The following is a 22,530-nucleotide window of genomic DNA, read 5'->3' on the forward strand; positions in this document are numbered from 1 at the left end:
TAAGATGGGACACTAGCATGGGTGGTGCTACCATTATGAGCTGCTTGGCCACAACTTTCTGGCCTTCAAACTCTATTAGAGCAACTTGGACCAAGAGGAAGCGGGAAATATCCCATGCAGGTAATACATGAATTTGGCTGAGTGGTAAGTTTAGACTAAGAAATTGTATACTTCAGGAAATGGGCATGCATACGAGGGTTTGAAACACCTCAAGACTAGGGTCAAATTCACATTCTGTACAACCATGAGTATCCCAGCGGACATGACATGGGGATGAAATAACATCTGGGCAGGTGCAAACTCGTTGACAGGAATTCCTTCCTGGCCTTGATTTACATGAGCATGAGGACTGGATTTAGAATTTTGACTTGCCATGCACATGCAAATTATTACCAAGAAGCCGTTCCTGTCAACGTGCCATTCTGGGTCAGGCCTTTGTTCACCATGCCATTTTTTTTACAGTGTTTGAACCTATGTATATGTAATCAGACATGCAGGGAAGTTTGCAAAAACATCAACTAAATATGTGGGCTTTCAGTGCTTTCCTCACCTATTCAACACAGAAACCTGGTGATTACTGTGGCTATACAGAGGGACAAGGTAATAAAGTTATGGTTTGCAGTGCAGGGAGAAAGATATTCGATAAATACTCTATGAAGAGCTAGTGGTGGAAGATCTTGCCTCCCAATGTTTCTTCAGATTCTTATCTCATTCTAGGCCATTGATTCTTTCTGAGTAACATCTCTGTCTTGGCTTCTTCATAAAACAGAGATTTCAAGGTCTCACAACAGTGATCAATATAACTCTTTAGTGTGTCTCCACAAAAGAATAATCTTCTTTACAGTCTCAGATAGATGACTCACTTGAGTGGCGTATCTAGTGCTGGGTGATGAAAGATGAACACTTTTGGTTTCATCAGTGCCAAGACTCCAATTGAGTTGTCATTGCAGTAACAATTACTGTATATCCATACTGAAAACCAGACTTCCACTGAAAGGCATATATAATATAATTATCTCTAAAGCAAATACCATTGGAATAAATGCATGCTACTTTCTATTATTAATGCCGTGAGGAAGCTTTGTATCTGACCAAATAAACTTTGAATAGACCCATTACGATCACTGAATTTAAGTGTGTAACTAGATTTGGTCCATTGATCCCAATGGGTTAAGTGTCTAAATATCACGTAAGACTCAGCTACATTAGTAAAAAAACAGCGTTTTGAATGTTATAAACATGCAACACCAGATGGCGCTGGATAATAATAATAATAATAATAATAATAATAATAATAATAATAATAATAATTCTGAGCAATCTTCCATAGCTTTCTTTTTCTTTTGTTATAACAATTTAATTTCTGACTTATTTATAGTGGGTTTTCCCCTCCTGTGTGTAGGTCCACCCTTAGTCAGATACAACCCATAATTCTTAATCAAAAAATGATCAGTGTGTATTTTACAATAATTTTCTTTAATTTAAAAAGTGATATATAAAATATATACGCAAGTGTTAAACAATACCGAGCTATTTATGAAGCTGAAAGCAAATAAAATCAAAATGTTGTTTTAAAAGAATTAACTGGAAACTTGTTATAAGGAATCTAGCACAGTACTTCTCAAAAAAAAAATTGTGGACCTTTTAAAAAATACTAATACATTTTTTTTCTTTAGCACTGGCATTGTCATCAAAGCCACTATCCTGTTATGAGAATTATGGGCCTTAAGCCTGGCTGCTGAGAAGGGCTCCTTTACCTGGTAAATTTTTAGGGGGAAATTAGCAGACAGCACAAGGGCTATGCTATGAAAATCGTGTGCCCCAGGCCATAGACCTGGTCAACAGAAAAAATAAATGAAACAAGTACAGCATCAAGTATAGATATTCTTGGAGGTTCTGCAACCTTTCTGCAGACCAAGAAATTCTAATTTGAGAAAGTAAATAAATAACAGAAGCAATGCAATGAGAAACATGGGAGTACGGCTTTGGCCAAAGCTGAAGCAAAAGTAAAAAACAGAATGAGCAATGTGGTTTGGATCAAGCATCCCTTGTAGAGAGAGATGCTCAGAAGAGTGTGTGGTGCTGATGTGTTTTTTTTTTCTTTTGATTTTCCTTTGCCTCCTGCAGCTGCTTGTGTCATCCCAGAATCTGTTTAGGAAGGTTAAATCTCCAGAGCAGATTTCTCTGTGTGAGTGCAAGTTGCAAGATGCCCCCACTGGATAAAATAACTTTATAAGAAGCTCTTCCATTCATGGAACTCAAAGCCTGCATCCAACACATTATTTATTGGCAGACTCTCAAAAGAACTGTATTATCTTATTATTACTAGAAAGCAAACAATAGACAAGAAACAAAAATATTTCATTATAAATGTGCATTGTTTTATAAGCAGAATATACATTTATATTTATAAATACCCATACAACATTTTGTTTTTCCATATTTTCTGTTATTTCAACACCCAACTGGCCATCCAAAACACTTTTATATAATTTTAATCCTACAAAATATTCTGAGACAATTTCCCTGTTTCTAAATCTCATGGAAATTTTGGCATTCAGATTACCTGACTATATGGTACCTCTTTTAGACAATATATCATTTATATTGCCTTAAAATTCTTGGCTTCATGGTGCCATGTATGTTAAAAGCTGGTTCCATGAAAACATTTATGGATGAATTATAATGCTTTCAGCCTCTGTGTTTACATTGGGAATACTTGGCTGACTTTTAAATAAACTTTACTACCAGGTGGGCTTGAAAGAGAACTTTTTTCCCCTTTTGTGTGTGTGTGTTCATGTGTTTGTGGGGTTTTTTTTACAATGAGAGTGTAGTGTCCTTACTATGCTTGACTTTATTGGCTTTACATAAACACCTGATTCAGTTAAAACCTAACTTTTTTAATACAAGCAGAGTGGAATTCAGTGCCACAATCAGCAAAAACATTACTCCTTGGCTGACAGAACAGTCTCTCCCCCCACAACCCTGCCACTGCCAAGCTGTCGTAGGGCTTCTCTCAATCCCCCAAAGCAGATTTGGGAAGGTGGGTTGAGAAGCCCAATTACACTAGCAGGAGTTTCTAGTATTTTCAAAGTCAACTGTGCCAATAATTTGTTTGTGCTCATACACACACAAGTAAGCATGGATGCCTGTATAGTTTGAACAGCTGCTTTTGTCTTCAGTGTAATTTTGGTCTTAAAACTGGTATTAACATTCAACACCTTTGAAAGCACATCACATTTTTCAAATTTTGGCAAGTCATGAGGATGTGCTGTAGGAAGTAGAAAGGGACTTTGAGACTTGGAAGCTCCGGTAGAAGATTATAGCTTGCCATATGGCTACCTGAGCCCAAACCTCTTATATTACATTACAGTGGTTCCTCGGGTTAAGAACTTAATTCGTTTTGGAGGTCCGTTCTTAACCTGAAACTGTTCTTAACCTGAGGTACCACTTTAGCTAATGGGGCCTCCTGCTGCCACTGCACCGCCAGAGCACGATTTCTGTTCTCATCCTGAAGTTAATTTCTAACCCGAGGTACTATTTCTGGGTTAGCGGAGTCTGTAACCTGAAGCGCCTGTAACCTGAGGTACCACTGTACTTTTATTTTGTTTGTATCCTATTCTACATTTCTACATACAGTGTTAAGCTACTGAGTGTGAGTGTGGTATTGCAATAATCTTCTCCTCAAAAGCTACAAAAACACATAAAGACACCCTGATTAGTCCCTGAAAATTTAGCTTGTATGGAATCTCATATTCAGGGGTGGTCCTTTGACCACCTGTGTGGTGTAGTGGTTAAGAGCGATAGACTCATAATCTGGTGAACCGGGTTCGTGTCTCCGCTCCTCCACATGCAGCTGCTGGGTGACCTTGGGCCAGTCACACTTCTCTGAAGTCTCTCAGCCCCACTCACCTCACAGAGTGTTTGTTGTGGGGGAGGAAGGGAAAGGAGAATGTTAGCCGCTTTGATACTCCTTAGTGTAGTGATAAAGCGGGATATCAAATCCAAACTCCTCTTCTTCTATGGTGAGGCAGAGTGAGGCAGCTGCCTCAGGTGGTACGTGCTGAGGGGCAGGGAAGGCAGATCTGTGAGTGCCATGTGGCCTACCTTGTACCCCCTAGGTTGGCCTTCTGGCCTCAAGTACAGCTGTACCTCTCGAACGCCGCAAAGCTGGAAGTGAGTGTTCCAGTTTGCGAACGTTATTTGGAACCCGAATGTCCAACATGGGTTCTGCAGCTTCCAAGTGGCTACAGGAGCTTCCTGCAGCCAATCAGAAGCCACGCCTTGGTTTCTGGACATTTTGGAAGTCAAACAGACTTCCAAAACGGATTCCGTTTGACTTCCGAGGTATGACTGTATTTCCCTTTCACCAGTATTGGAGTATGATTAAACTGCCAGTCCAACAGGCTTCTGTATGTGCCTTGGGGGAGGGTGGCATCTTGTCCTTCACCTCAGGCAACAAAGTGTCTTGAGTCAGCCCTGCTTATCATCATCATGACTCCTGCTTTTTCAACAGAACAATCTTGTGCTTCAGAACAATGCTTGTCTTTGCATTCAGAACAATGCTGGCACTGCTCAGGATATCTTAATACCAAATACTTTTCAAAACCATCTATGGTATTACATAGGGCATAGGCTACAGCTTGTATTAACTCTTTCTCCCCCCTCTCTGATTTCTTTCAGCAATGAATGTGTCGGCTGCTGCTGATTTAATGCCTACATCATCATGGAATGTGTCAAGTGAACTTGACAAAGGTAAATGCAGGGGGGAAAGAGGAATTAAAAATCATCCTAGATTTTAAGAAGCCATTCTTAAAGTTCCTTTGTTTTGTGCTTGATCATATCAAAATCTGCTGTTAAAGTCACAAGAAGGAGGAATTGAGACCTGTTTTGTATGCCAAGCAATCATTTGATATTCAATTACACCCCAGAGTTTGTGATTTCTGAAGAATGTTGGGATTCACTCCCTCCCCTTTCTTACTTCAAGTAACACGTTCCACATGTTAAGAAAATATGTCAAGATGTGAATTATAGCAGTTTATGACCTACCTGACATTTCATCTGTGCCTCTTGGAATCTGGATTCAATATTACCTGCCTGGACTCTATGTTAACAAGCTTTGGTCTAAGTAGCCTTGCATGCACATTTTGCTATGAAATTTGGAGGCAATCAGTTAGTTGCTGGACTGGGAGGAGGAATGAAAAATCTTTTAATATTTGTATACAGCATGCAGAGAATTAGGATGTTGAATACACACACACAGTGGGCATGTGTTGGTCTGCAATTTGATTTGTGCTTGCATGAGAAACAAGTCTCCCATGCACACACAACGTGAAGTTGTTTTTGCATACCTGTTTTCCATGTCTTCAAATGGCTGTTAGTTTCTGAGATATGTGTATAATCTATACAGTAGAATCTCAGAAACCAAACACCTGTAAACTCGAACGTTTTGGCTCCCGAACGATCGGAAACCGGAAGTGATTGTTCTGGTTTTCGAATTATTTTTGGAAGCCAAACATCTGGCGTGGCTTCCCCCCCTAACAAAAATCCTGGCTACACCCATGTACAGGAGTTCATTCCAGTCCTACACAGAGATATTGCCCACATTCTGTCATTTTCTTCCACCGGGAAAAATGTATTGACACTTGTTTCTCTTGCGTCTCATCTAGCTTCACTCATGCACAGCATCTTTTTTCTTTTTCTGTTTGGTGATAGTGTGTTTCCACTGCTTAGAAATATGATCATGGAAGGTGGAATTCTTGGCCTCTTAAAATACCCTTCTTTCTTTCACTTTCTGGTCAGGAGAAAGTTGCCTTATAGCCCTTCCAAAGGGATGGGAAGAAAATAGGAAGTTGCCTTATATAGTGGTACCTCAGGTTAAGTACTTAATTCATTCCGGAGGTCTGTTCTTAACCTGAAACTGTTCTTAACCTGAAGCACCACTTTAGCTAATGGGGCCTCCTGCTGCCACCGTGCTGCCGGAGCACGATTTCTGTTCTCATCCTGAAGCAAAGTTCTAAACCCGAGCTACTATTTCTGGGTTAGCAGAGTAGCAGAGTCTGTAACCTGAAGTGTATGTAACCTGAAGTGTATGTAACCCGAGGTACCACTGTACTGGGCTGGAAAGTTTGTCTCTCTCCAGTCCACCCTTACTGGAAGGCTCAGACAGAGGTCTTTCTCATCACTTGTTACCTAGCCCTTTCTTTAAAATATTTTATAAAAACAAAGTTTAACCAGGTTTAAAACATGCAGAACATGTGCTTTCCAATCCCACCCCGATAGGATCAAGGGTTTCCAATGGTCAGTTCTGGGGTGGGATTGCCAATCTCTTATCTGGCCTTTAAAGTACTGCAAAGCATGGTTTGATTTTTTACTAAAAAAAATTTATTAGTTTTTACAATATCAATGACAAACAAAAACATAAAACAAACAAAACATAACAAACATAAATCATAACCTTATTGAAAATAACAGTTATTTACTTTGTAAAACGACTTCCTCGTTTCCCCTTAGTTGAATTTCATTGCATATCCTTATAACGGTTTTCCAAATCCCAATTTTAATACTCTTTAAATTAAACATTAACATCTTTAAATCTTCTCCTTCTTGTATTAAACATATTATTTTATCAGTTAACATAGATACAATCCTAAGCCCTTTAAGTATCTGGATGCTATTTCCAGTTATTTTAGCTTAACAAATTTAACTAAATAATCTTTAAATTTCTTCCATTCTTCGTGGTGTTCCTCCTCCTCCTGGTCGCGGACTCTTCCGGTTAGATTGGCTAGCTCCATACAATCCATCATCTTCATCTGCCATTCTTCTACTCTTGGTAATTCTTGAGTTTTCCACTTTTTAGCTAACAAAATACGAGCCGCAGTTGTGGCATACAAAAATAGATTAACATCTTTCTTGGGCAATTCCGAACCTGTTATTCCAAGAAGAAAGGCCTCTGGTTTCTTTATAAAAGTATATTTCAACATTTTTTTCAATTCATTATAAATCTTTTCCCAGAAGTCTTTCACCTTGGAGCAGGTCCACCACATATGAAAGAATGTTCCTTCCTTTTCTTTACATTTCCAACATGTATCATCACAAGAATGATACATCTTTGCTAATTTTACAGGGGTCAAATACCATCTATACATCATTTTCATAATATTTTCCTTTAATAAAGTACATGCGGTGAACTTCACCCCTTTCTTCCACAATCTTTCCCAGTCCTCAAACATTATGTTATGTCCTAAATCTCTTGCCCAATCTATCATCACCGATTTAACTTGTTCATCTTTCGTATGCCAGTCCAGCAAAAGCTTGTAAATTTTAGATAAGTTTTTACCTTCAGTATCTAACAACTCCATCTCCAACTTAGATTTTTCCAAGGCAAAACCATTTTTCTTATCCAGTTTATACAATTCGTTAATCTGGTGGTAATGTAGCCAATTTAACTTACCTTTAATTTGCTCAAATGGTCTTAATTTATAGCCTTCCTCTTCCTCTATTAATAAGTCATAATATTTCAACCATTTGGTATCCATATTTAATTTTTTCTGGGCCTTTGCCTCCATGGTTTTATTAAATATAATAGCAAGGTCAGTAGTTCACCCACAGTGAACTTCCAGTGTTTTTAAACGTGCATTGAGAAATGACAGGTCATGCAAACATACAGCTTAAAGAAATCAACTTCCACCTGTTTTCCACAAGAGCTGGCATGTGGTCTCAGAAGCATCCATATAAACCGGATTTTAAAGCTTGTTAAACGCCTCATGTAAATTGGTTCCCAGCCAGCACTCCCAATTAAGCAGATGTCCCTATTCAGTGACCTTCACAGTTCCTGCCACTCTTCAGAAGCACTCCCTCCCCCAACAACCCCACAAATGTATACACTTCAGTGTTTCATTGGGTATGTTTTTCATGTTCTTATTAAAATATTGTAAAACTGAATGAGTATTTTTTAAAAAACAACAACAAACTTGTTATTCTGTCTCCCCTGCCCTCAACCTGACTACTTCTCCAGTGACTGTCTACCAACTGAGACTCATTCAACTTTCAGTTTTGATTAAATAAGCTAAATTGGCAGCATTAAACAGTTGCCTGTTTATCCTTTTTATCAGGAAATGAAATTTAAAAGGGACGCAACCACCCGTGAAGACCTGTTGAAAGCAGCAATTGATGCAGCAGGGAGGTGGTGGTTTCTCACCAAAACTTTAAAGAGAAATAAATGCTGCATTTTTTAAATTTAAAAAAAAAATCATTTTTAAAAGCATCTCCGGATCATCAAGTGCTTTTCTAGTTCCTCCTACCACCCTGGTTTCTCTTCCTACTTTTCAGCAGACATTTGTTACAGAGAAGAGATTATTATGTTGTTGCTGCTGCTGAATTTAACAGTTGTCAAAAGGGCATTTGCACATTAGAAATCTGAGTCTACAGACTTTTGGGGAAAATAGAGTCTTGTTATGAAGAAACAATAGATTGTCTTAGGACAACTGAGAGGACAGACACAAGATCTTGTGATTGCAGAGCACCAGTTCATATATACAAGTCAATCATTGCTAGAGCAGGGGTGGGGGACCTCCGGCACACATGCCTAATTAGGCATGGTACAGATCCCAATTTGACCCACAATGTTGTTTCTTCCAAACCACACCCATATGCTACACAACCGACATAATAAGGGATTGTCAGTGCACAATCAGGAGCATTACAGTACACACACTGCTATGTATTGGCAAGGGAGACTTCCTGTTACTGCCAGTCAGCTGATTGGCAATGAAATTGAGCCAACTGGGATGAGCTTCACTATTAATTCCCCTTGGGGAGCTCTGTAGCCAGCTGATCCTTGAAAAGGCTTTGCAGGAAAGAACTTGCACTGGCTGCCAATATGCTTCCAGACCAAGTTTATGTTTCTTGTGTCTTGTGCTAATATACAAAGACCTGGGGAGCTGGAGCTCATCAACCTAAGAAGGTAGCCCATCTAGGAGAAGGAAAACTGGTCTTAAAGCTTCACTGCTTTACGGGATATCTTTGGGAGAAGGAAAGGCTAAGGTACAAACCCTACACAAATCTGGAGTGGAGTCCCTAAGATGATTGGATTTCATCTTGCATCTTCTGGCAACTCCTGCAGCCAAGCTGGTGCCAAACGTATTGCTTTGCTTTCCTTTGGACCACATCAGTTGTTTGAGCAGCTCAGAACCTCCATACACACAGCCCGGCCTTGCCCCTTGGGAAGGTCACTTCGGTGCTGCTAATACAGCATCTGACTTCACCCCTAGAAGCAGACTCCATTGTCTCTTGAGACAGATGGATACCAACTATAGGCAACTTGGTATTAGCATAGCTTAGGAACTGGCTGCCTAACTGCTTATGATCCTGTCCAATAACTGCAGTTGTTAGGAAGGGCATGTTAGTAATCCCTCATGGCCCCTGTTTTCTCCTCCGCCATCATCAGGAGTAGGGCTTTTAGGATGATAGTGCCTATTCTCTTAGACAAGCAGCAACATGTTGTTTCAGACCCTTTCTGAAAACCTTGCTATTCAGGCAAGCATTCTTCAAAAGTCTTCCAAAGATGACTGGAGCTGATAGATTGCTCCTTAATATATACAAATTCTGTAGCAGCAGGGATTCTGTAAAATCATTGTCAGTGCTCAAACTCCCCCCCCCCTGCAGTTTTTGCTCCCTTTCATTTTTGGTTGAATGTGTGAATCCTATGCTCGCTTACTTTGGTGTACTGCTGAGGATGGCTCTGTTAATGTTGGTTTTGAGAGGGTCGAAATCCTCAGTGTTCAGATTCTCTAATATTCTACTGAGTCTAATGCTTTTGGTCACTCATTTCTGTGGTGGTTCATAGATTACCCATGATTCTCATCACAAAATCTTTAAATGTGAAATTGCTTCATGTGGTGAAAAGAGGTAAAATTACAGCTTTCATATTCATGCACAATTTACCTTTTCATTTTCTCTTGCTATACAGGGATATTCAGTAAATCAAGTGCCCCTTATGGGACGTGTGTGTGTGTGTGTGTGTGTGTGTGTGTGTATTTTCTATTTGTGGGGTCCCATGAGTAGCTGAGGCAGTAAATTACTATGACTTTGTTTGAGAATTTTTTTAGTTACAGCACATTAGCTCTTTTGTTTGCTTTTCCACTGATAGAGTGTGTGTTTTTGTTTGAGAATTTGTGTTTCTTGCATGTCTCATTTATGGGTAATATAGGACGTAAAATGTGAAGGTCGTACAACAAAAGCTACCAAAGAAATTGACCTAAGTACCATTCACCAGTCTGCTAAACTGTTTCAGAAAATGTGTAACTTATTTCAGACTTTGGTTGGGTTTTTCCCCTTATAAACCCCAGTGTGTATAATGAATGTCTGACGTTACACACAAGGTAGCTATATATAATAACCTTGCCCTGGCTCATCCAGCTATCTTGGTTTATTTGAAAGATTAATAGATCAGAGGGCCAAGGGACGTGTTTTATTGTACATTTCTGTTCCAGATTTCCTGACATTTGGGGTTTAAAAAATAGACCTTTAACAGGCAAAGGAAGGGCTAATAAGAAGCAGATTCTAATGTGATTGTATGTCAAAATGTCAAAAATAACTGCTTATCTTTGACTTCATAGCATTACTCTTCAGCCATTTTATTCAGTTAGATGGGTAGGCACATACATTTATTTATATATACACACAATCTGCTTCATTGCATTATTCTCCATCCTCTATGTATGTGTGATATATCTACACATGCAAATATATATCTATATACGCATAGAGGAGACCTCTACATATATACCTATTTGTACACACTTTTAGTGAGTTGAGGTTTGGAATAAGACACAGTTTGGTTTCTAAAGCGACAACAAAATCCCTTGATGTTTTTCAGTAGTTTAGGTTACAAGATGATAGGGATTTTTGTATGCTAGTCACAAATTACTTATTTGTTATAAATAATAATTTGTAGCATATAGCTTTTCTAGACTGTGATTTCCTTTTCTTTTTTTATACAGTTGTTGAACCTGCTACTTTAATCATACATTTGTAAATGCTACGTGTGTGTGTGTGTGTGTGCCTGCCTCTAACAACATAATTGTTGTTATAGTTTGTGCATTTGCTTTGGGCCATTTTGGAACTGATAGATTTTATAAATTAGTAACAAGTGTGTAGATCTCCTGCTTGTTTTATAAACCAGATTTCAAGTAAAGAAAAATGTAATTCCTCCACACCAGTTTTCACTTATCAAAATTGTCACCAAAGCTCTTTGGAAATTTTAAAATGCATTCAGAAACAAAGCAGTATGAAAAAATCTAAAACACAGAATTGAAAACTGTCAAAAGGAGCATAGTCAGATAGAAAATCCACTTTGTATTGACAGCTAAAAGTTTGCTTGTTCTCCTTACCATCTTTGAAAATATTGAAGGCCGTTCTAGAGTAAATCTCAATTTAAAAGTTGCAGCATAAATTAATAAATAATGTCATTAAAGTTTGGTCATCTTCCATTTTTGAAATCTCATTTATGGTAGTCACTCTAAGAGTAACCGCTTTTTTATTTTTGTTTTTGTGAGGAGTCATTATTCATCCAATCATATATGGCATCATATATTGTTAACTTCCCTTATATGAAAATTAGGAATAAATATAAATATATTTGTTCTAACTTTTAAATAAATTTCAGTGTCTGTTCATCTCATGCCTGCTACTCTGCTGCTATACAATTGACTGTGTGCTAAGGGGATATTATTGAATTGAATTAATACATTTAGGAATGTGCTGTCTGGAATGCACTATTAAAATACTGTTGCCCTTGTTTTACTGCCTTTTCCCTTCAGTGGGGGTCAAAGACTGAGGTTTCATGAAATTTTATTCTGCTTCCTTTCCTGTTTCAAATATTGACATTTATTTATTTAAAACATTTCTTTATACTTGATTTTCATCATAAATCATCCAGGACAACAAAACTCAATGAAGCAATAGTGGTTGACAGGAAAAGGCAAAATTAACTTATCCATTTAAAGCTTTGAAGAAGGAAACTGTATTCATCTGGTACCTGAAGTTCAGAGAGCAGGCAACAGAAGAGTTCCTAGGAAGAACATTTCATTATTGGGATGCCAGCACTGAGAAAATTCAGTTCTGAGTTGCCACCTATCTAACCTCTGAAGGTGTGGGCACTTAGAGCAGGGCTTCCAATGGAGATATTACAGTATACTTAAAGAATGGACAACTTCATATGGAAGTTTCTCTGCTCCCAAAACATACAGTGAGATTAGAGTATATGGTTTGAGTGCCAGACCAGGACAAGGGAGACAGATTCAACTGTCCACTTGGCCATGAAGCTCACTGGGTGACTGTGAGTCGGTCCCCATCTCTCTCTCTCTCTCTCTCTCTCTCTCTCTCTCTCTCTCTCTCTCTCTCTCTCTCTCTCTCTCTGTCTAATGTACATGAAAGGGTTGTGATAAAATGAAGGGAGGGAACCATGTATGCCACCTTAAGCTCCTAAATTGAAGGGTGACAAAAATATAATAAATGAACCCCAGAAGCTTATATGCTGGCTGCAAAGAGACAGTGTCTTTTCCTTTTTCATTCTGTGGCTTGAGTGTTGGTAGTCTAAATAAATCAGAAAGGCTGATAGAGATGTATGACACTGTGAAGCTGTCTAGCTTCTGGTGGGTGGGTAGGTGTAAGAGAGAGGGGAAGGGAGAAAAAAGGAAGAAAGGAAGAAAGAAAATGGCTAAGCTTTCAGAAAATATCCACCCTAATGCCTATTGCCTGCTTCTGTATATTATTAACTCGGAAAGGAATATATGCAGTGGAACAATAAAAAGAAAACACAATCCATTCAGCACTATGTGTTTGGATAAAGCTTTCTATGAATGCTTCATTGAGAACTTTGGTGAAATAAAAGCAAGCTGGCTGAGCAAAATGAGTTGCTGGCCTTTGCTTCCTGCTTGAAATGCTGATGACCAAATATTTCCATTCACGTCTCTTTTAACTTTTTGATATGCTTCATGTGGGTTGCCAAATAATAAAAAAGCATTATTCTGTTGTCTGAAATGTCAATTTGCATTTTCCTTGTTTTTATTAATCAATATGATGAAATGATTCATTTTAAAGACACTCCTGCATCCTCTTTTGCTGCCATCTTCATTACCCCAAGGAAAAGGAAAAGAGGAACTAAGGTTCTTTACTTGCATTCAATTCTTATTTTTGCAGCTGAGTGGCTTGGAACAGATTCTAGCATGACATCCTGGTAGTACTAACAGCAGCATTAGCAATGATAATGAGCTTTTTGCTTTTGCCTTAGCATGCCAAATGTTCATCAGAATAAGTTGCAACTTAAGTTTAAGTTAGAATAATCCTACAAAGATTCAAATTCCTTTGCAAGAATTTGCCAGTTTTACTTTAAAACGCACCTGGACGCCACCACTTAAAGTAGTAAATAGTCTGAAAGCTTTCCTGTTTTAACAATGCACATATTTCTTCTTACAATGCACATTTTGTGGTTTCAGAACTCCTTAAACTTAACTGTGTATTAAAGCACTATTCCATAATGAAAAAATGAGGGGGAAAGTTGCAGAATAAAGACACCTAATATTTAGTTTTTGCATTCTTTGTCTCCAGTTTATACTCTTAGACTCATGAAGGTGACTTATGATGTGCAGTGTTTTCTTTGGCAATGCCTCAAAACCAGAAACATATTTAAGGCCAAGCTTTCTAGATATTATCTCAAGTAATTTAGAAGTTCATTATAGGGCACCCACTAGGCCTGCTACAGTAAGGGTCTGTCAGCATTTTACAGTGGTTTATAACTTGAGCATAAAGAAAAAAAGTCTCTGTGGGTTGAAACTTGGCATTTAGGATTTAAGACTGGGAACAGATTGTTTTAACAAATTGAAAAGTAAAATTGACTTGTTATCAAATTATATGTGGTCTAAATTTTAGATTTCTGGTTTCATCTCAAAATTTCTGACATTAAAGTATTTTCTGAAAGCGTCGTCATACATGCTTGGTATCAAACAAAGGCGAATACCGGTATATGTTTTTTAAAAAGGAAGAAAATGCTAACTGATTTATGGTACAATCCTTAAATCCTCCTAAATTCAGACATATAATTGGTGTATTCTGTAGCAATTAGCTTGAGTGCCATAGCCAAAAAAATATTAAAAGGGTTGATGATATAATTTGGGTCAGGATTTATATTATGCAACCTGTTTTCAATGACAGTGTTCATGTGAAGAACAGGTGAAGCAGTAATAAAACAATTGTCCTTCTGAGGATCCATCTGGATACTATGGTTCTCTCTCCCCCTCTGCACACAGTGGCCTAGGTAGCAAAACTCAGGTTTACTCAGTGCTGCCCCACCCTTTCCTCCACACATCAATTGGGAAATCCTGTTTTTACTTGAAAATGCATCTTCCTGACACTGTAATCAGGTGGGTAATCCGTGGCCTTATGTGTGCAGCATCTGGTAGCACTCAGGGATCTCTCTTCCTTTCCATAAACCCTGCAGTGGCATTGGAGCTTGGAGACTCAGCCTAACAGAGCATCCTTTAGAAATACGTTCTAGCTGCTACACTTCATGGAGAGGAAGATACCCTTGCTACTGCCTTCTGTGATGACTTCTCATGGCCTCCCACAACACACCACAGGTGTGACATAGTGATCCAGAAGCTCCTCTTGCTCCTCTTGTGAAGATTTTATTTCCACTGGGAACCCTGTGCTTTGCCACACTTCTTGGTGCAGTCCTGAAACGGGGAAAACTCTACAATGGTGTTGGGAAGATGCTTCAGAAATGCCTCCTTGAGACTTAATGTCGAAGTAAACCTATATAAGTTCAGACTACAGGAACTATAAGAGGCAGACAAAGGATGGGAGGGAAACTTAAGAATGTGTATGAATGGATGTGTGTGTGAGAGAATAAGATGATGAATGATGGATGGACGGCTGGGGTGTATACTTGGTGTGTGAATGGATGACTTGTGGGTTGGGGGCTTGTGTGAAAGAATGAATGAATGAATGAATGAATGAATGAATGATGAAAGTGTGAGAGAGAAGGGGGTGACAAAAATAGGTATCCCTGCTGTTTTGTCCTTACCCATTGCTGATATACAGCAAGTAACCATTTTCTTCCACAACAAAGGGCTAGGTAAGGCACTGGTCTGATTCCGTATGACATCTCCTTTTATCTATATCTGGTCATCTGAATGCAGCTACATCTCTATAAAATTTATATCTGTGTTTTTGTGATGATGCAACCATATTATAACAGTGTATATTAAATTATCCATTATTTATCGACGTGTCAGAAACAAATCAGCACCTTGTTAATTGTTCCTCACCCGTGCTTCTTTGGAAATACTGTATGTTCTGTGTTAGTTTTCTGTACCCTTGTCAGCATGACGATCATAGAAAAATTAATAATTCCCTCTGACTCGATTGCACTGTAAAGCAGCTAAATTACTCTCTTTGAAGTGTAATCAAGTTCAGCATTGTAAAGAAATCTAATCCTTAAAATTTGAATGCGGTTGCTCAGAAGCTGTGCACTATTAGTATGATTTTATTAAATGCAGATTTTTGTGGGAATTCAAGAATGTATGATCTGACTCAGGCTATACTTTAACAATGAGTTTTCTTTTAAGTGTTCAAAGCATGATGCCAGATTATATGGACCCCTAAGTGAGTGGTGAACCCACTTCCACTTGCTCACTTGTAAAATTGTAGTCAACTGTCTTCATTGCTATAATACCTTCTTCAGTAAAATGGTGATCATATATACTGCCAGCCCCTTGTGGGTTCTTTGCCCACAGTATTCATGATATTGCAACATCTTTGATATGAAGCTAAACATCTAACCAAAGTTTACATAGGCAAAATTGTGTTAAGGTGTTAAAAGCTTGTAAAATTACGTCTCTTTAATCACCTCCTTTGCCTTCTAAATTACAGTTCCGCAGTAGCTCTGTAACTGAAAGAAGCACATATATTTACAAAATTGTACTTTGAGAGTTGACTTTTAGGTGGGTTGGATTTTAGTAAAGATGTCCAGGAACAGCATTTGCTATTGGCTACCAAATCTGAACATCTGGATAGGAAAAGGTGGCCCTTTAAAGAGAGAAGCTGGTTAAATTTGGATTTAAAGAGTAGACGTGCCATACTTGAAGGAAATTAATAGAGATAGGCAGCAGTTGGTGTTGTGTTGCATGGAAGAACACATTGGCACTACTGATAGCCAAAAAATTGAACATAGATCCAATAATGGACATTTGAATCCTAATGCAATGCAAAAAAAAAGAAGCTAGAAAAAATGGAGGATGAAACCAATACATGCATCAACATCAGAAGCGGGTAGATTTCTAGTTCAAGAGGGGGAAGAAGTTTATTTTCTTTAAGAAACTCATTCTTGAAAGGAACCAACAGACCTGTTTTCTGACCAGATCCAGAGATACGTGCCTATTTAGCTGAACATTGGGAATATTAAAGTGCTTGCTAAATGTTGTTAAAGTGCCAGCGTTACTTCATGCTACTCATTTATGTGTGAAGGCCTACAGATACCATAAAATTATATTAATGTATATACAGATGAGTGGTCAAGCTTGTAAGGTAAAAAAAAGTAAAGGACCCTTGGACGGTTAAGTCCAGTCACAGGTGACCATGGGGTGTGGCACTCACCCCACTTTTCAGGATGAGGGAGCCAGCATTTGTCCACAGACAGCTTTCTGGGTCACATGGCCAGCACGACCAACCGCTACTGGCACACGGAGGACCATGACAAGTGCCAGAGCGCACGGAAACACCATTTACCTTCCTGCCACAGTGGCACCCATTTATCTACTTGCACTTGTATGCTTTCAAACTTCTAGGTTGGGAGAAGCTGGGACAGAGCATGGGAGCTCACCTCACGTGGATTTGAATGCTAACCTTCCAATCGGAAAGCCCAAGAGGCTCAGTGGCTTAGACCACAGCACTACCCACATCCCTAGGTCAAGCTAGCATAACTTGCTAGAGAGCTGGGTTTATCTGGTGTAGAAAACTTAAGTTGTGGCTTCCCATAGGCAGCTTACCTTTTCAACAACATTGCTTGGATAAATAAAGCTACCATAACAGAGGTAGAACAGGGTGAGTATGTATAAAAAGCTACACAAAAAAAGACAATTACTTTTTCAAATTAGGTAGTTGCCTTCACCTGAAACTCATCTGCTGGACTAAGAAGACAATTCACACAATATTTTATGTCCAAAATACAGATAGATATAAATGCATACTCAATATGTTGGTTGTTAAACTTACTGAAGAAAAGCTTAGCTTTGGTACCAAATGTAAGTTTCAAATGATTTCAAGTTGTTTCCACTTTCAGAAATCTGATAATAATCATATAGCAATAAAATGAAATAAGTGTGCTGGGTGAACAGTGACAGAAGTAGCTAAATATTATATAAGGCAATGCAGAGCCGTTATCTATATTGTCTAAATAACATAACCATGAGCACATTTGGAATGTGAAAGAGACAGAACAGATCTTCCAACAGTCAGCTTTATGAGTATACATCTAAATGTAAGACAGCAACTTCAGTAGATTATTTGTGACACTTTCCCTTATACTACTTTACATATTTGTATGTGTTGTATGTAGCAATAGATATACATCCACTAATCTTTCTTCATAGGAAAAAGAGATTCATTCACAGTTGATATGCTAGAATACATTATTTATGTTTGAATAGGAATTTCTTGGGTGCAAGAAACTGATTTGTTTAAAACTGTGGCCAAGTGAGCAGTTGTTTTGTCTAATCCCTCTTCCTTGTGTATTTTACAGATTATTTCTTGAAGCTTGATGAGCCCATGAACAATATCACGACTACCTTAGGCCAGACGGCAGAACTGCACTGTAGGGTTTCTGGGAATCCTCCTCCAACTGTGCGTTGGTTGAAAAATGATGCTCCCGTCGTACAGGAACCCAGAAGGATATCTTTCCGTGCGACGAACTATGGATCTCGATTACGAATCAGAAACCTTGATACCACAGACACCGGCTACTTTCAGTGCGTGGCAACAAATGGCAAGAAAACCGTTTCTACCACTGGGGTACTCTTTGTGAAATTCGGTAAGAAGTCCCTCTTGCTGGAAAAGTTCCTCTTTCAAGAAAAGTTGGGTAAAATGGAGGCAAAGATAAACGTTTCCCCATCATGCCCAACCAAGTTAACACAGGACGTAGCTGAACAAAACTGCATATTCAGAATAACAAAGCAAGCAGATTTATCACTTTATTCAATTATTTACTTTTCAGATTACATCTGATTGATGTTAATACAAGCCATTGCAATCTGATTGATATTAATACAAGCCATTGCAATGGAGAATCTTGTGATATTGTTACATTATAAACAGCTTGTTAAACAAACAGTGTTGGAGACAGGCATAACTAAGAGCCAAACTACATGTTATATTAAATGTGTAAGCATTTTTATTACTTAAATATCAGCCACGCAGGCTAGGGTAGCGATTGAGATATTGGTGTGCAGGGATTTAATGTTTTCTCTTCTTGCTGTCCTGCTTGGGCAGGGAAAACATTTCCCACATGTGATGCTGTTAGTGCCAATGGAAGCTTTTCTCCCATGGCTAAATGCAAAATGCAGCAAAAGAATTAAATCGCAGGATACGTCCATCCTGATGCTGCTTTGAGGCCCCAACCTCTGCAGGCTAGATTTAAATAGTAATTTCAAAATGTGCCCTTAAACTTTTTGCATGCATTTAACATCACATTTTGTTTTCCCCCTAGCACTGCTGGCCAGTGGGCATGAGAACATGTAATCTGTTGTTGTTGTTATATATCTTGCCTTTCTTCCACCATGGAACCCAAGCTGGCCTTACATATGGTTCCCAGACAATCACCAATTCAGGCATTGAGCAGACCCAAATCTGTTTAGCAAGGCAGTGGCCTCATGTGCCTTCATATCATATGCAGGGGTTACAATACTGATCAGAGTGAAAGCCAAACTGTACTAAACACACACACAAACACACACACACTGTCTATCATTGTTTATAGAATGCACTCATTAAGTGCATGTAAGAGCAAAATGTATACCTATTGATAGCAGAGAAATACATAGCAATAGCTTTGAATCTTATATTAGAAATTTGGAACAATAAAATAGATTAAAATTGACTTCAGCAAAAACAAAAAAATTCCTGCTGTAAACTTAGTAAAAACTAACTCCTCCTCTTCTTCTTTTTTTAAAAAAAATTCTCATTTTTATAGGTCCTCCGCCAACAGCAAGTCCAGGAACATCGTGAGTTGTTAAATACTTACTATGTTAATTCTGTAATGTTTTTTAAAAAATAATTTTATAGTTCGTATGTATTCTGCTCTGAATTCAACATTAAGAATAGATTTGTGGTATCATTTTAAGTTCATTATATGTATATATTCACACATGCATGCACACACTAGGAGTTGTACAGTGGGTCATGCCCAAGCTAGACACTGCTTCTTCCGTCAGTAAAATCAAATTGTTTGCTTGCTTCCATGGTCCTTAATCCACCCTAACTCTCCTGACAGACCTGAGATGTTACCCACTTTTGACAGATGCTTGCAGAGACTGTGCTTTTTCTTAGTCTTTGCTGCGGGCAACGGAAAATGTAGACTATATCTCAAAAGCATTTTAGAATCCAATCCTATAGACACAGGATTATATTCAGTTGAAGTCGCAACAGAACACTCTCACTCTCTCCCTCTCCTCCCACTACATACCCTCTAAATCTGTTCAGAGGGTTCCCCCAGTCCTCCAGAGCAGATTTGGGAATGTTGCAGGGTGCATGAAGGAAAACCCTTTTGTGCTATTACTGATTGTTGTGTCTGCACAACTATTTAATTTAGTAACACCCATAGTGTTTACTATCACACTGGCCTTGGTCAAATGCAAGAGGAGAGGAAGGCTTTGGCTGTGTACAACCCCCTGCTCTGAATCCAGTGTACTCCCCCTACTGGTTTGAGAAGTGGTGTACACAAACCATATTATCGTGTTTCTCCTGTTGCTTTTTGTGAAATACCGTGTTCTGATGTGTCTCCCCCCCCCAAAAAAAAAACTAACTTCAATCTGAAGGGTGGGGGGATGACCTAGCTTGCATCTTGGAGGATCCAGAACCAGGTATCACTGCCACCCTTGTTAACCACACTATGTGTTGTTCAAAGCTTTGATTCCTGACCTTTCACTTGCTGCTGTGCCTGAGGAAATCCATCTAGGTTTCCTGACAGGCCCTGAGCCGAAGGACCTAAGAATGAACTCAGCTGCAGGGTTTTCTGATGATCATTGAGGGACAAGGGACCTAGTATGGTCCAAAACTCCAAATAAGCTACAGGCCGGCTCATTGAAAACCAGCAAGTTAAATGCAAGCAAGGCAGAGAGTTAAAAGCTCTTTTCATGGTGGGTTTTCCTGGCATGAAAAGAGCTTTTAAGCTCTCTGCCTTGCTTGAGGAGCAAGGCTCGCTCAGTGCACCAGCTCTGGAAGGCTAGGGATGCTCACACAGAGGTGGTTCCAAGGTGAGGGGTTGAGTTTACATATTTTTGCATATGCATGGACCTGTACCCCTGCATAAGATTCAAATGGACTGTCCTGTTTATACTATGGCAGCTATGGTTGACCAGTAAAATTAAGCTACTCATGCTATTAAGGAATCTCAACTTGATTAAAAATCTAAAAAAGATATTGTTACAATGGTTTTGCCATCATATTCACTTTAACTCTCTAAGAACTCCTGCTGATTTTTAACAGAGCCTAGATTTGTGTATTTGCACTTAAGCTTCCAGCTCAATCCTAAACATGTTTACTCAGAAGCAAACCTCAATAGGGCTTACTCCAAATTATGTGTGCACAGGATTACAGCTTTAATTGCTTGATGGTTTTGCACATAATAATTCTATCTTTACTTACGATGTAACACTAATAATGATATTACTATACTGCAATGTGGATAATCCTTTTAGCATTTTTTTTTAAAAAAAGTATGTGATGCTGTTAAATTCTTTAGCAACATGAAAATAAAATTGTTTTGCTTGAAGTAGGCAATATATATGGTTAATTAGCCCTGAACAGCATCTCCTGTGGGACAACTCTGATTTTAAATATTCCCATTCTTCATCTGTGATTAAACAATTCATGCTGTCAGGCCTGCTAAATACATTGTGGAGGCTAAGGAAAGTTTTGATTACAATTCTCAAAGAGACTTAACCTTTAAGTAAAGGTGGTGTTGTGCAAAGTGGACCAAGGATCTATTGCAATACAATTGTGTCAGTCTGGGGAAGGCTGTCAAAGAAGAAAGTGACATGTTGCTATCGTTTCTAATAAACAATCACAAAAATGCACCTTTAGATGTTAGGCAAGCAAATAAATAAAAGTATTCAATTTACTTAAAGCATTTTCTTTTCACTTAGTAGCATACCTTCTTCTAGCTTTATGGCCTTGAACAAAAATCCCATGGCCGGTATATGCTTACTTTCCTTGACCATCCCAGAAGATACTTGACAGATACAACTTCTGTCATGTTATGCATTGCCTTCATCTACTTTAAGTTTTACTGTTAATCAAGGTGCGGTAGATTGATAGCAGGAAGGAACATGAAAAATGAGTAAAACTAAACTAAAGGTTGGGAGTTATGTGGGGGGTGTTTTTTTTAAACTTTGCTTGAGTAAGTTTTCTTCTGGAATTTGCAGCATAACAGAGTTGATAAATGTTGGTTTCTCACTTTCTCTCTCTGCAACTGTGGGCCAAAGTACACATTGCACAGGGAGATCTGTCACTGGGAGCAGTGTGAGTGCTAATAACATGTAATCCTTTTCTAGTCTGCTTCCCCACCCACCATCATCACTCTCAGGTTACCATTTGCTCTGCATTTGTAATGCAGACACCTGCATGATGACTGTATCCCCCCCCCCCCATGTTGCAAATAGTAGTGCTTGGGGTGCATGATGAAATGGTTAAATACCCCCACCTCCTGTGCTGCTTCCTTGGTCTTGCTTAGAGCCTCACCTCACCCCACCGCTTCATTTAAGGGAAATGCTGAGAATCCAGTCACATATCTTATTGGGCTAATGGGTAAAGTGTGGAAGAAACGGTGCTAAATATGGAGTTGAGTGTCCAGACTGGAACAAAGTTAGAAACTGTAATGCCCTCATTCCAAGTCCTTGAACTCTCAAGGTCTCAAGCTAGAAAGAGAGAGGTTTGTTAAGCCATAATGAATCATGGATTTCAGTAGTAATGAACATGATGTATTACTTTCCATAAGTACCCATTCAAATGGCTTTAAGAGAAAGAAAGCCAAAGTGCAGTAGTTAGATATTGTTACGTGGCAGATCAGTCAGTACTTTTTCTGATAGCTCCCCAAATGTGTGATGAAGAGTTGAAACTAGAGAGTACCTTAATATCTCCATCCCCACCAGATGCATGCTCTGCCTCCCACAGTAGCAGCTGTTCATGAGGGCATAATATATGAATGAGGTCTGCACACCTAGAACCTAGCATAGACCTGGTCATATGGCTGATTTC

At 38.8% G+C, this 22,530-nt stretch overlaps 1 protein-coding gene across 3 annotated transcripts in view; it reads left to right on the forward strand.

Annotated features, from left to right (window-relative positions):
* ROR1 (receptor tyrosine kinase like orphan receptor 1) overlaps positions 1-22,530 on the forward strand; it is a 163,520-nt gene that overhangs the window by 112,741 nt on the left and 28,249 nt on the right. For all 3 annotated transcript variants that reach the window (XM_081915708.1, XM_081915706.1, XM_081915707.1), the window contains exons 2-4: positions 4,684-4,755; positions 17,801-18,088; positions 19,247-19,277. In XM_081915708.1, coding sequence (XP_081771834.1) covers positions 4,686-4,755; positions 17,801-18,088; positions 19,247-19,277 — 389 coding nt within the window. In that variant the 5' untranslated portion in view covers positions 4,684-4,685. The remainder of the gene's footprint in view (positions 1-4,683; positions 4,756-17,800; positions 18,089-19,246; positions 19,278-22,530) is intronic.

Source organism: Podarcis melisellensis (genome assembly GCF_964234715.1).
Source record: "Podarcis melisellensis genome assembly, chromosome: 6".
Taxonomy (NCBI): Eukaryota; Metazoa; Chordata; class Lepidosauria; order Squamata; family Lacertidae; genus Podarcis; species Podarcis melisellensis.